The 13,550-nt window shown below is 40.8% G+C and overlaps 1 protein-coding gene across 1 annotated transcript in view; it reads left to right on the top strand.

The window, feature by feature from the left end:
• The window catches only part of IPPK (inositol-pentakisphosphate 2-kinase), a 31,386-nt gene that overhangs the window by 14,026 nt on the left and 3,810 nt on the right, over positions 1-13,550 (top strand). Inside the window, exons 2-12 of the mRNA XM_086845188.1 lie at positions 881-928; positions 4,591-4,686; positions 5,461-5,527; positions 7,070-7,191; positions 7,589-7,678; positions 8,262-8,320; positions 8,680-8,752; positions 9,835-10,114; positions 11,315-11,465; positions 12,524-12,626; positions 13,102-13,181. Coding sequence (XP_086701314.1) covers positions 881-928; positions 4,591-4,686; positions 5,461-5,527; positions 7,070-7,191; positions 7,589-7,678; positions 8,262-8,320; positions 8,680-8,752; positions 9,835-10,114; positions 11,315-11,465; positions 12,524-12,626; positions 13,102-13,181 — 1,169 coding nt within the window. The remainder of the gene's footprint in view (positions 1-880; positions 929-4,590; positions 4,687-5,460; positions 5,528-7,069; positions 7,192-7,588; positions 7,679-8,261; positions 8,321-8,679; positions 8,753-9,834; positions 10,115-11,314; positions 11,466-12,523; positions 12,627-13,101; positions 13,182-13,550) is intronic.

Consider the following 13,550-nt stretch of genomic DNA (forward strand, 5'->3'; position numbering starts at 1 on the left):
CTGTGGTACAGGTTTAAATGGAATGTAATCCTTTTTGGTGTCTTGGAGAGGCCCAAATGGAGAAAGACTGGCTAAGAGATATCTGGAAAACAGCTGTTTGTCTCTACCTTCTGTGGTGCCCAGTTGTTGGTATCCCCATTGTACCTGAATAGGCTGATTCTACTGATTTACTTTAGGCAGACCAGAGGCAGGGCTGTGTGTTTCCTTTTAAGGCTGCAGGTTCTTAACACCATGTCAGACTTTGATTTTAATATGTAAAGTCTCAAGCTTTTTGAATACTTAAAAACTGATAAAACCTGTAAAAATTACAAAAAAATAGTGAGTTTTTCTATGGCTTTGAGGTAAAATATTTGGAAACCTGCTATATTTGTTCCTTACTCTGCAGAAGTTTGTAAGTAGCAGGGTTTAATGTAGTGTTAAGTTCAGCTGTGTAGTTGCTGCTGGTAACTGATGTCTCCTTAATAATTGGTAATTCTGTGCTAATATTGTAAGTGGAGTGGGCCTTGTGTCTCTTTTGGGGAGCTTTGGTGCACAAATGCCAGGGTGGGGTGTGTTTGGTTCCATATGAGCTTTCCCAGATTTTCAGAGCAGTGCTGTAAGCTAAGGGAGCATTTCCCTGGTGCACTTGGTGACTGGAAATGCGGAGTGGCTGGAGTGACTGCCTCGTTAAACTGATGGCAGAGCTGGCAGCAAACATTGCAGTGTTTGATTTCAGCTGGCATATTTGATTTCAAGTTGAGTGAAATAACCATCTAAAATGTACTTTTCTGTTTTGTTTTTTTTTTCTTCCTTAATTTCTCAGAGAGGTAGATTGGGGAATCAGACAATTGTGCTGTTCATAAATGCTAATGAAAGCCTATTCTTTCCTCTTTTCCTCCAGCGCTGTGTGGTGCTTCGATTTCTCAAGTCCCCCCCCAACCAGAATAAGGTAAGATTTAAACGTGTCCTGTTGCTGAATGCCCTTGGGTAAGCTAATAGCCAGTGTGAGGAGAAACAAGAAACCTGTGAAAGAGCTGTGACTGGCAGGAGTAAGAACAAATGTGTGTTTTGAAATGTGCCTGTGTTTCAGGGGGTTTGGCAATAGGAGGAAATCTGAGGTTGTCTTATGTAACTGGGATGATGTGAGTACTGATACCAGGAGCTGTGTGTGGGGCAGAGTGTGAGGCTGCCTTTCTGTAAGGGCAGCTGTGGCAGTGTAAATGTTCCATATCCATCTATTGGAGCACAGGGATGCTGAGGAAGAAAGGAGTTTTCCTGGCTCTAGCCAGGTGGGACAGAACAGGAACTGCACAGAATGGGTGTCATGGTCAAGGTCTGCTGTTGACCACCTGTTCAGTAGCTAGAAAGCCATGGAATCTGAAGAAACACATGAAATGTTCACAGAATACCCTTTGTCAGTGGGTGATTTTAGTGTCCTGTCCGTTACAAAAAGAACGTGGCAGGACACAATCTCCCAGTTTCTTCAATGATACAATAAGGTTTTCCTGTTTGAGAAGGAGCTGAAGTGAGTTACTTTAGATTTCTTTTAACAGGGATAAAAAATGATCAAAAACAAAAGGTGGAACATAAACACAGTGTTCCAAGGAAGAAGAATAAGAAGAGGGAGCACAAGGTTCAAATTCTTTCATTTCCTCAACCTTGAGAGGAGTCTTTAGGATATGTTACCTGAGAGATACTGGGAATGGCTTGAGTTACAGCAGCTCCTGAACCACAGCTTTTTGAGGCAGTGTCAGGTTGTTCTGATGAGTGAAATACAAAAAGCACTGGGGCTCTACTGAGAACTGGTGTGTGTGCTTAATTTTAGAAAAAAAGAAACAAGGATGAATGTAAACATCTAGAAAGGGCATTTCATTGCTTTAAATCAGGAAGATGAATGTGAAAAGTATTCAGCTTAACAAGGGACAAGGGAAAAGTTGCTAAAGTAGAGGAAGACAAAATTAGTGAACACAGTATATGTATGAGTTTTTTGATGGTCTTTCTGCTACTATTTAACTTGAAAAAAGGTCTGGTAAAACCAAAGTATGATTCAAGTTGATTTTTGAGCTGCTGAAATTGGTAGGATTTCAAAAATGTATCTTGTTCTTCTGTAGTAGCCCAAGATAATAATGTTTAGTGTTAACAAGAACAATGACGAGTCAGTGCATCACAATAAAGGAAACAGTGCTTATCTCAATTTCTAGTACAGCAGGAGAGGACTAGACCACAACTTTATGTAGAAAGTCAGTTTGTTGCAGTCAGAACACTGAGTACCTGCCCCTTTTCCTTTTAATTTTATTTTAAGTTCAAAGAGATCATTGCATAGTAATTGTTTTTAACAAATTACCGAAGTATGAGAAAGTCACAAAGAAAGGCAGGAAGTGACTTTTCAGTTACCCACCACAGCACTGAGGCTGGGCATGCACTTTCCAGTGTTGCATTTTGAGGAGAGCTGGCTCCAGTGTTCTGCATTTGCCTTGCATTGGGACTGTGTGGACTTTGTGACACAATTCCCTCTAAATAGAAGGTTTTGTAATTTGAATATATTTACTTTTTCTGGTGATTGATTTTTTTAAAGGGCCGTTTTTTCTTGGAGCAGAGCAGAATAAATATTTTATCATCAGATCAGTAAACAAGTCCCGAAGAGTCAGAGTTTTGGGATGAACTTGCACATAGCAACAACAGGGAAAATGGTTTTTTTTTTTAGGAGTAATCTGTATTCTTGATTTAAGCAAAATGAGTTAAGCTCTGAAGTGTTCTGTGTGCCTGACATCACAGGTCATCCAAGGTAAACAACGCTGAAGGAAGCAGTTCAAGAAAAATATTTTCTAGTAATACACACACTGAAATTCACATGTGAACAAATAGGTCTCAGTCTCTTCTGCTTAACTCCTTTGGGAAAGGTAAAAAAGTCTATATGCTGCTTTGTATTTTTAATTACCTGCTTAATTATGAATTTGGGATTAGATAATCCAGTAGTTGAAAAAGGTGATATTATTGTGAATTGTAACCTTATTGTTATGATTGAAAAATACTCAATAATGTAACTGCAGGGCTTGCATTACTTGAGTTGAAAGTCAAGTGTCAGGCCTCATGGAGTGCTTTTAATTAATTGCATGTTGCTATTTTAGTATATGATCTTCTTCATGAAAGAATTTTAAAAAAAGTTATTGATAAAGCCTATTTGAGTTTTGGTGAATGAGCTGGCAGTAGTGAGGGTCCTTCAAAAGCTTTTCATCTTAGTGGTTTTTGATGTTAAAAAGTGATGTTCAAGTAGCCTGTTAATTGTTTTGTGGGTTTTTTTTTTGTTTAATTTAGATACATCAAATATACTTTTTCTTAAATGATGTTTTAAGCTTGGTTTATAATTTCATGGCTGTATTGATCTTCTTAACCAGTGAGTCTTTCCATGTAGTAAAAGTCACAGCAGTAACTTTCTATGAAATGCCTATTTCTCAGTCTGTGAGTCTGTATATATGTTAAAAAACCCCAACCAAACAAAACACAAACCTGTGGGTGCTGTCCACATCAGCAAACCAGGTCAGAACCATATGTAAATGGGAATTAGCTGAGAGTTCTGTTACTGATGAGATGATGTAATGTTCCTTCTCACCATTCAGGATTTGTATAAGTTAAAGAAGGATCTTTGTTGTCTTTTGTGATTAGTGCTAGATGTGGTCTTTCCTCCTTTCTCTAGGCTGTGCCAGTGTCAGGGTGTTGTCCCCTAGTATTTTATTTCCTCTTACTCTGCTCTGTTTCTATTTTCTTCTCCCCTGCTCTTGTTTTTCTCTTTGATTTGCTAGTATGTACCCAAGTGTTACACTTTCTTTTCCTCCACTTAATCTTCTTGTGAGGTTTTAATTGGGTTTTGTGTGTGTTGTAAAAAGACAGAGTAGCTTTGAGGTTGTCTGTTGTAACAATAAAATCCCTTGCAGAGAAGCAGAGTGTGCTGGGAATGGGGTAAGGTTGCTGTAAAGCTCTTTTGCTCCCTCCTCAACAAGCAGGAGTCTGTCTGACTGTGCAGTTGTCCCTGTCCTGCTTCCACTACTCATGGAGCTTCCTTTCTAGCTTTTGGCATTTTGTCTTGTAGGAGACCTTTCCTTATGAAATTACAGAATATAACATAAGAGTAAGATTTTTCAATGTCTGGGGTAGGATTTGGGACAGTTCTGTGCCTGTTCATGCTGAGGTTTGGAGCATGGCTCAGTCTTTTTAGCCATTCTCTTCCCAGTCTCCATTATGTATTTTGTAACATTCCAAGCCTCTTCTGCACTGCAGCTGTTGGGTGCCTCTTTGGACTGCTGAGGTTCTCTGAGCTGTTTTAAGAAAAATGGTCAGAGTAGGTCTTGAGCAATCTCCCCTTCTTCCACCTTTGTCCCTTTCTCTTCCTTTTCCCCCTGAAACCAAAGAAGAATCATCTTTTCTGACTATTTTTCTGCTTGTCCCAGCCCCTGAGGTGGCACTAGGGAAACAAATTTCATGTGTGATGTCTGTTTGACTTCGTCAGTGTGCAGCAATTAAGTTATTTGTTAAATCACTGACCAGGATGTATGTGTGTTCTGGAGTGTTGCTATCATTATTTTGGAGTTCAGTTATTGCATTTCTGTCTTCCAGACTCCAGAGGAAATACTACATCATCTGCAAAACATTGTAGACTTCGGAAAACATGTGATGAAGCAGTTCTTCGGGGAGAACTATGTTCACCATGGGGTAAGTGATTTGTTCTTAAAAGAGATGGCTTAGACATTGTAACACTGAAGTGTTTGGGGGAACACTGAGTGCCAGTGAAAGGAACTAACAGGGTTTGCAAGATACACACATGAAGCATTTGGATGCAAACAGGGATCCTGTTCTGTGCTGATGAGGTGATTGGGTTGTACTCAGTGGTTTGGTTATTTCAAGCTACTGATGAAAAAGCGTGGTCATTTCTTTGCTCAGTCTAAGGCAAGAGGGGGATGAGTGTGAGAGATTTTTAGACTAACTGCAAAACAAGGGGAGAAACCTGGTTCATATAAACTGTTGAGGTTCCTGTGCAGTCAGAGGTCACCTTTTCCCTTGTTCTATTCTTCAGGGCAGCCAGGTCTTGTTCACTGAACATCAGATGAGTGGAAAAAGTTACAGCTTCACCTGGAACTTGAGTTACACAGTTCTGCCTTGGAAGGGTGGAATGTGAGACATGGGACTTTTTCATTTGTGGGAAGAACAAAATGATGCAGGTTCCTTCACACACATTAAATTTGCACTGAAAATGCTCTTTGTCACACGTTTATTGAAAGCAGTCCTTGGTTTTTATAGAGGACGAGGTGTTGCATGTGATTGCAGGTACAGATGTTCACTGAGTCAGAGGGAGAAGCTGCTGACTGCATACTTCAGTGTACTTTGTGTAACCCACTGAACTTTGCTGTTCCATTTCAAGACTCCTAAACTGGGTATTAATTTTTGCATTAAATGTTTTCTTTCTTTTTTTTTTTTTTTTCCCAATAGGAAATTATTCAACTGCCTTTAGACTTTGTAAGACAGCTGTGTTTGAAAATCCAGCCAGAGAGGCCAGGTAAGTAAGGCCAGGGATGTGATTTGAAAGGGGCTTCCTCAAGCTGTAAAGTACTTTGCTTTGTTCTAAAGTAAGAAAAAAAAAATCACACTACAGAATATAAAGAAACTTTTTTTAATATTTAGACAATGATAAGTTGAAAATTTGTTGTGGGAAAAAATGGGTTGTGTTCTTGAATTTAAAGTGATAGCTCTAAAATAGGCAAAGAGATTGCCCCTTGTGTTGTCTTACGTTCTCATTCCTGAGAATGGCCAGAAACTCCTGCTTTAGCAAAACTCCTTGCAGATAAATAGTGTTAAATCAAAATACTGTAGTCAAGTGCTTTGATGCCTTTGATCCAGGAAAAAAAAGGAGTTAATTTACATATAGCAAGCATGGGACGCTCCATTGTTGGTTTTTCCTCACCTGTTTGAGAAGCAGTTCCACAGTGCCAGGATCCAGTGAGGAAAGTTAGTAGTGTCTAATAAAAGTTAGAAAATCAGTGATACTCTGTGGAAGTGAATGATAGAATTTAGTTTTATTTCTCAAGGTTAAACTTGGTGCGCCCACAGCTGTTGGGATTGGAATGTGGTTGTGGGGAAGTGTCCAGGTGCTTCACAACAGTGAATCTCACTGTCCATTTTTAACAGGGATTCTTTTTAGTGTTACCCTTCACATAAGCCTGTGTAACATGCAAAGGAACTTCTCTAATACTTCAGATTTCTGTGCCTTTCTGGTTTGGCAAGTGGCTTTCAGCTGTGAAGGTGTGAAGGATGTACTTTTGCTTAAATTTAGAAAAAGAAAACAAACCTCAACATTTTGTTGGAGACAGAAGGCTTCTTGCTCATCCTGGTGAAGCAGTATGGCATGACAGGCTGGTGCCTGAGGCTCTGGTTTCTTAGATTTATTTTTTCTATGGTAATGTATTTTTCAGAGTGGGCATTTTTCTTAGAGGTGGAAACCGTAACAGGAACGTGTGTTTTGTGTGTCTGTTTAGTAACAGGTACTTGAAAATCTGGAGGTGTGTGCTCTTGTTAACTCTGAACTACAATCTCACAGACCTTCCTGTGCCCCAAAGGATGTACGTGGAGAGAGGTTATTCAAAGGTTTTTATTCAGAATGCCTCTTAGGTTTATGCTGCTCCTGGTGGTTTTCAGATCCTTTTGACTCAGCTGAGGGATGGTAGGTCATGCGTAGTAGGCAAAGGGGAGATCACATCTTTGAACAAACACATTAGTGAGTCACTTTACCTATTGTTGGCCAATCCATTCCCTTGCTGTTTCAAGCCTCACCTTTCTTGGGGTCAGCTGTGAGCTGGCCATTAACATTAGCTCTTGGGACACTCTGTGTGTCTGGGACAGTTTTGAGGAAACTGAAACCAGGCGTTGATGATGGGGAGGGCAACTTTGTGCAAGTGCATAATTGGCTAAAGCTGATAAACCGCATCTCCTGTCCTTCCATGCTTGTTCCCACGCCCCACCTGGTGAACGAGACGGCTCCAGAGCAAACAAGTAGCCTGGAGCTGATTTTCCTGTTGGTGTTGTTTGTCCCCTGCTGTCCCAGAGTGTCGCTGTGACAAGGACATGGACACGCTGAGCGGTTATGCGATGTGCCTTCCCAACCTGACGCGGCTGCAGACTTTCCGCTTTGCCGAGCACCGGCCCATCCTCTGCATCGAGATCAAGGTGTGCAGGGGGGCAGAGCCTCAGGGGAAAAAGGGGGTTGTTTGCATTCTTAAACTACACACTGGCCCTAGCAGCTCCCAAGGAATGCTGGAGTGGGGGAAGGCAGAGCTCACTGCTTTCACTGTGACCCACAGGAGGAAACAGCCCCCTCCCTCTTCCAATTCCCAGTCTTTGAAACTTGGGAAACTCCCGGGTATTACTAGGCTTTTCTGTAGGCCACAGCTGTTTTCCGTGTCTTTATTCTTTAAAATAATAGAAAATGATTCAGCTTTTAAGTGCTGAATTTTTTATAATTTTTAAAAATTTTCCTTTAACTGGAAAGATTTACATATTGTATGCCTTTATATTTCTGTAGAGAGAGCCATCTGTATTTATGATCTTTTTTTGTTTGTTTTAGCCAAAGTGTGGCTTCATTCCTTTTTCCAGCCATATTTCACAGGAGATAAAGCACAAGGTGTGTCGTTACTGTATGCATCAGCATCTAAAGGTAATTATTAAGTCACCCTGCTTTTCTTTGGCTGTGCTTTATTTGCTGTTCCAGGCTTGCTTTCCTGTTGAAACTTGCTCAAATCTCTGATATGACTAAAGCTGGTAGGAGGATACACAGCCTAGTCCCAGGGTGTGAATTTGTTTAGTGAGAGATGGAACAAGTTCTGTGGGAAGCTGGAAGCAAACAAATATAATATCAGCCTTTGGGGACTATGAATGCCATGATTGGGTCAACTCTGGTGTGGGACTTCCTTCCCAGATCAGCTCACCAAGTGCATTCTGTGACTTACAACAAACAGCATGTAACAGGCACGGAGTTCATGGACTCTGTTTGCCGTGACTCTGGAATGGTGTGACTGTGACTCCCTGGGATTTAATGTGACCTCCCTTGTGAATGCAGTTGGAGTGACTCGAGTTAAAAAAGACTGGGAACACCCACGGTGGTCATGAATTTTGTGTTCAAAGTGGTTTAAATGTCCTGACCTCTGCAGGCAGGGTGTCACTGCCACACACCTGGCTGTTAAAATGGGAGAGCAGCTGTTCCAACTGTGGGTAACAGCAGTGCTCTGGGTTTTCCACAGGTAGCCAACGGAAAATGGAAACGACCAAGTAAATATTGCCCGTTGGATCTCTTCTCAGGGTAAGGATTCTTTGCTCCCCCCCAAAAAAAAACCCAAACCAACAAAAAACCTGCATTACAGATTTCTTGCTTGGATTACTTGTCTTTCACTGAGGTATTATGCATGATCAATGCTGGCTTCTCTGGACCTTTACAGTGATTATATCTGGTGCTATCTCTCCCTTTACACTATCTCAGCAATCAAAGCTGCCTTTTGCAGCATAGCATTGTACCCAAGAGCTGTTGTGTACTCAGATCTGAAGTTCACTTTGCCTTTGTAATGACCTCAGTGTGAGTAATGTGCTCAGTGCATGTGCTCACAGGTGTGAACATTCGAAGGCTGTGATAAAACATTCTTGGTTTTATTCTGTTTTCTCTAGAAATAAACAAAGAATGCACTTTGCTTTGAAGAGCTTACTACAAGAGGCACAGAACAACTTGAAAATATTTAAGGTAAACAGTTAAGTCTCTGCTTGCTTCCTTCAAACTTACCTAATCAGACCATCACTGTTGGACCACATCAAGAAAGGAAATGGGAAAGTTCTTAGTTAGGTTTTAGCTAAGGACAGAGAAAGATTAATTTCTCAGAATTCAGACTCAGACTATCCCGAGTTAAAAGGCCCCATGGGGATTGTCAAAGCCCAACTCCTGGTCCTGCACAGGACACCCCAACAACTCCAGCCTGTGGCTGAGAGCATTTTCCAAATGCTCCTGAAGCTCTGGCAGCCTTGGACTGGTGACTGTTCCTTGGGGAATGGATTTGTGGGAAAGAATCACTGAGGAAGAAAAGGACTCATGAGGTGGCCAAAGTTTTAAAACTTTGTGCTGCTTCAGGAATAAGAAAATGGAGAACTTGGCACATTGCTGCAAATACTTTGTTTTAGATTCCTGTTAGGACACTGACACAGGCCCAAGGCACAGCAGGCCTCAATGGTGAAGGAAAAAGTGGCATTCCATGGCATTCATGTAGGAAAAAAATGAAGCAGACTGATGATTTTTTGAGATATTCAGATTAATTCTAGGAAACAAGATTCTTTCAGTTTATTTCTAATAATAAATCAACTATTTGAATTATTTAAACCTCTATGAGCTGCCCTTTTTTTGTACTAGTACAGCTATCACACCTTTTCTGTCCCCTTTCACAACCTTCCCTTTGCCAGTCTGGGCTGGTAAAAAAGGGTGTTTCACACGTTGCTTTTTCACTCCTGACATTGTTCAGAAAGAAGTGATAGGAAAATGTGCCAAGTATCATTCACCTGTATTGTTCTGATTCCTTACAGGTCATTAAGCTGGGAAAGTTGCATTTGATTTAAACAGTGACTTTGGTTCTCATTTGGAGGTTGTTACCTGTAGGTTCTGGTTAAACTTAAGAGGGCAAATTGTAAGAGATTGAGAATGTTGTGTGTCTGTGTGCAGATTGTTAAGGTAATAACACTTTTCTATGCTTAAAATATTGAACCTGATGCTTGGAGTAGCTCAGCATTAATAGTTGACTTCCTGATGTGCCTAAAGACTCCTTTTTCTCCATGTTGCAGAATGGGGAACTAATTTATGGCTGTAAGGATGACCAGGACTGTGTCTCGGACTGGAACGAACTTGCTCGTCACTTAAAGCCTTTCTTTTTCCCTTCCAACGGGCTGGTCAGTGGCCCCCACTGCACAAGGACAATTGTGAAGGAATTAATCCACGTGATAACCATGGCGCTACTGAGTAGCACTGACACCTGCAGGGCAGGTGACATGAAGACAGTTCCCATTTCACAAGGGAGAAGCTACTGTGAAGCAAGTGCTTTTAATAAGGAGCTAGTAAGAAATGGTAAGGGATAATATTGTAAAAACTGTCCATAATTTAGTGTTCATGGAATCCCACAATGGTGTGGGTTAGAAGGGATCTTTAGAAGCCACCTAGTCCAGCCCCCTGCTATTTCCACCAGAGCAGGTTTCTCAGAGCCTTGTCTGATGTAACATTTCAGATCTTTGTCTCTTGGTTATAAATACTGATATGAGAATGGAAATGGGGATTCTGGTGGCATTTCAAAAAAGCTGTGAGCTGCGTAGCTGCCAGATAATTGTTGTTAATATAAAGTGATGTTGTAGTGAGCACTTAGAGCACTGCATCTAATGACAGGGGTAAAAATAAATTCAGGAGGAGGTAGAGGAAAAATGGAAGAAAACAGCAGTTTGAGCTGATAATAATCATAGTTATTCCAAAGGAGTGGGGAATTTTTATGTTGTATGTGACGAAGTTGGGCTGCTTTGGTTGGTTGATTACACTTACACCACCTGCACTTTGCCTTTCTCTGTTCCTCCTGTCAGCCCTCACCAGGGCACAGCTGATGTTCTTTTCTTCAGCTGCTCTTCTGGTAAAGAGAGGCCTGAATACTAGAGGGAAAAAGAATGGGAAGTGAGAGCTGGAAAACTGTAAATGATGTTAATTCCTCAGTGCATGAGTTCTGTAAAGGTCTAATTATTCAAGATGGCTGCCAGTTATCCTAATTACACAAACAGCACATTTCTAACTCTGCTTTTGAGGAAGACCTTTTTCACTGCCTATGGTTTGTTGTAGTGCTGGAGAAAGAGCTGTCTGTGAGAAATTGTAACAAATACAGTTCTTGATACTGTATAAAAAAGACCCCAGAGCTTAAATGCTTAATTACTTTCTGTCAGCAGTTGATATTGTTCAAAGTGAATTTGTGGTACTTGGAATTCAGATGAGAATTTTTTTCTTGTGGACTCAAAATGAGTAGATTGTAGTAGATGTGGGTGTGCTGTGGTGTTTTTTTTTTAGGTAGATTGTAGAGTTAAATACCAGGTGTTTATTCTGCAGAACAAGAAGAGCTGTTTAAATGTGTAGGTTACCTGCACCTTGCACTTCTGTTTGGAAACGGAAGTGTTTTGAGGTTTCCCCCTACCTGTGACTGGACAAAAAGTATTTGGGCTTTTAAACAAGCACATGTAATGGCAAATTGAAGCTAAGACTTGTGTCTGCCTTATTTTAAAATGCATTTTCTTCTAGGTAAACATAAATTGGAAACCTCTGGTTTACCGAGGGGTTGTCTCCTTTATAAAACCCTTCAGGCTCAGATGCTTGACATGCTGGATATTGAAGGACTCTATCCTTTGTACAGTAGAGTTGAACAGTACTTGGAGGAATTTCCTGAGGAGAGGTAAGATTTGATGGCTTTTCTTTCCAGTCCTGAGGAACCAGGACTGCAGGGAGGTGTGAATGCACTGTTATGTTGTACAACCTTCCTTCATGGCACTGCATATTCCAAATTTCTAACTGAACTCCAGCTGATGCTGGTCACTTTGGCCTGAATTTTTAAGTAATGACTATGGAAAGTTCACATTAGGCTAAGAGAGGAAAACATTGTCTTACTACTGTTGGTTGTGTATTTGCAGAAAGGTACAGAGAAATGGGTGGTTTCTCCTGTCCCCAGTACCTGCAGAGCTGGGAATGTCTGCAGGGATAATAATGCAGTGATGAATGCAAGCTGCTGTGTTTTTTTCCTCAAATAAGGCTTATTGGTGTAATAATAATTGTTCCAAGCAGCCTTTACTGGCGTGCTGTTCCTCTCCTGTGCTCACATGAGGGCACTCTGGCTTCACTCAGGAGCTGCTGCTGCTTGTGCAGTTACACAGGAAACAAAGCACTGGAAAATGTGTTCTTTGATCTGTGGGGGATTTGTGTGGGACCAACACCCCTGGGAGGGTTCAGCTTCTCAGCAGGGGCACAGCTGTTCAGAGGGGGAAGGAAGGAGCCCAGGACACTCTCCATTAGCAAATGGAGCCCTGTCAGATATGCCTTCACCCCCAGATTATACTTCTTATATACAAAATAGTATAATGTACATATAAAAAAGATATCAATATATTATATTTCTTATATATGTATTTCAGTAAGGCTTCTGGAGCTCTTTTAAACAGCTACAAATTTTGAAACTTACCCATTTTTTGGCAAAAAACCCATAACTTTGCAGTGATACAGAGATGGCAGTGGATTAAGAATGATTCATGTTTATAAAACCCCACACAACTAGATCCTAAGCTCGCAAATCTTGAGTGATCTAACAGGCACTGTTTTAATGTTGGTTGGCAGTGGGTTAATACATTTATCAGAGTTGTTGGGTTCTAATCAGAGTGTCTGGGCTGCTGAGGAAAGATCACACTGAAAACCAGAACATATTTTGGCTGTCTTGTAAATCTTCTTTTAACATTTATTTAGAAGTACATTACAGATAGATGGACCTTACAATGAAGCGTTTTATGAGAAGCTGCTGGACCTTTCCCTGGAAGATGACGGGACAGTGGCATTTGCATTAACAAAGGTACTTCAACTTCTTGAGGTTGTTTGGTCTGTCAGTGTTAATTAACCTCTGTCTCACTGAAAGGGCTGGATAATGGATGGATGACACTGCTGGCTTGTTGGGTTCTGCACAGTTCAAGTTCTTCATTGTGTCAGGGTGTGTCTTTATAGCAGAAACAGTTAAAAACAAGCTTCTAGCATCAGTTCCTGAGAGAAAAATAAAACTGCTTATTTGCTTTCTAGACTGATGAAGCATTTGCAGGAACTGGTGCTGTTTGGCCTTTAGGAATGTGATCTGTAGGAAATAAACATGATTCTTATACAGGATGCAAAAGCACCTGTTCCTGCCAACCTTCTGTTACAGAGAGAATTTCCAGCTCTTAAAGTGCCACCATACCAATACAGGGAGTGCAGTGCTGCTTTTTGTAAGGAACAGGAAGCTTTACTCAGGTAAACACCAAACTAAGAGAAAACATATGTTATTTTCTATTGTATAGGTGCAGCAGTACAGAATAGCAATGACTGCTAAAGACTGCTCCATCATGATTGCCCTTTCCCCCTGCCTGCAAGATGAATGGTAAGGGCTGCCTGTACCTGCTTTGCAATGGCTCAAATTGTTTGGAAATTGGGATGTTTGTACTGTTCAGGCAATTCAATTAAAAAAAGCGTGGGATGGGGGGGTGGGGTGTGTGTTAAAGTGCTGTGAGCATTTTAGTATAGTTCTGATTTAAGATATTTATGACCACTGTCTCTTTCTGAAGAGTTTTAAGTTGATCATAAGGATCAACATTTTATATTTATTCCCTTCTTAAACTTGGAATTGAGTGCTCATAGTAACTTCGGAGGGTTTTTACTAGGAACAATTTTTCTGCCTTGGTGTTCTCATAGGAGAGATTTTCAAACTGAGTTGCTTTTAATGGCCTAGTTAGAATAAAACCAAGGCAAT

Source organism: Cyanistes caeruleus, chromosome 11, assembly GCF_971803275.1.
Source record: "Cyanistes caeruleus chromosome 11, bCyaCae1.hap1.1, whole genome shotgun sequence".
Taxonomy (NCBI): domain Eukaryota; kingdom Metazoa; phylum Chordata; class Aves; order Passeriformes; family Paridae; genus Cyanistes; species Cyanistes caeruleus.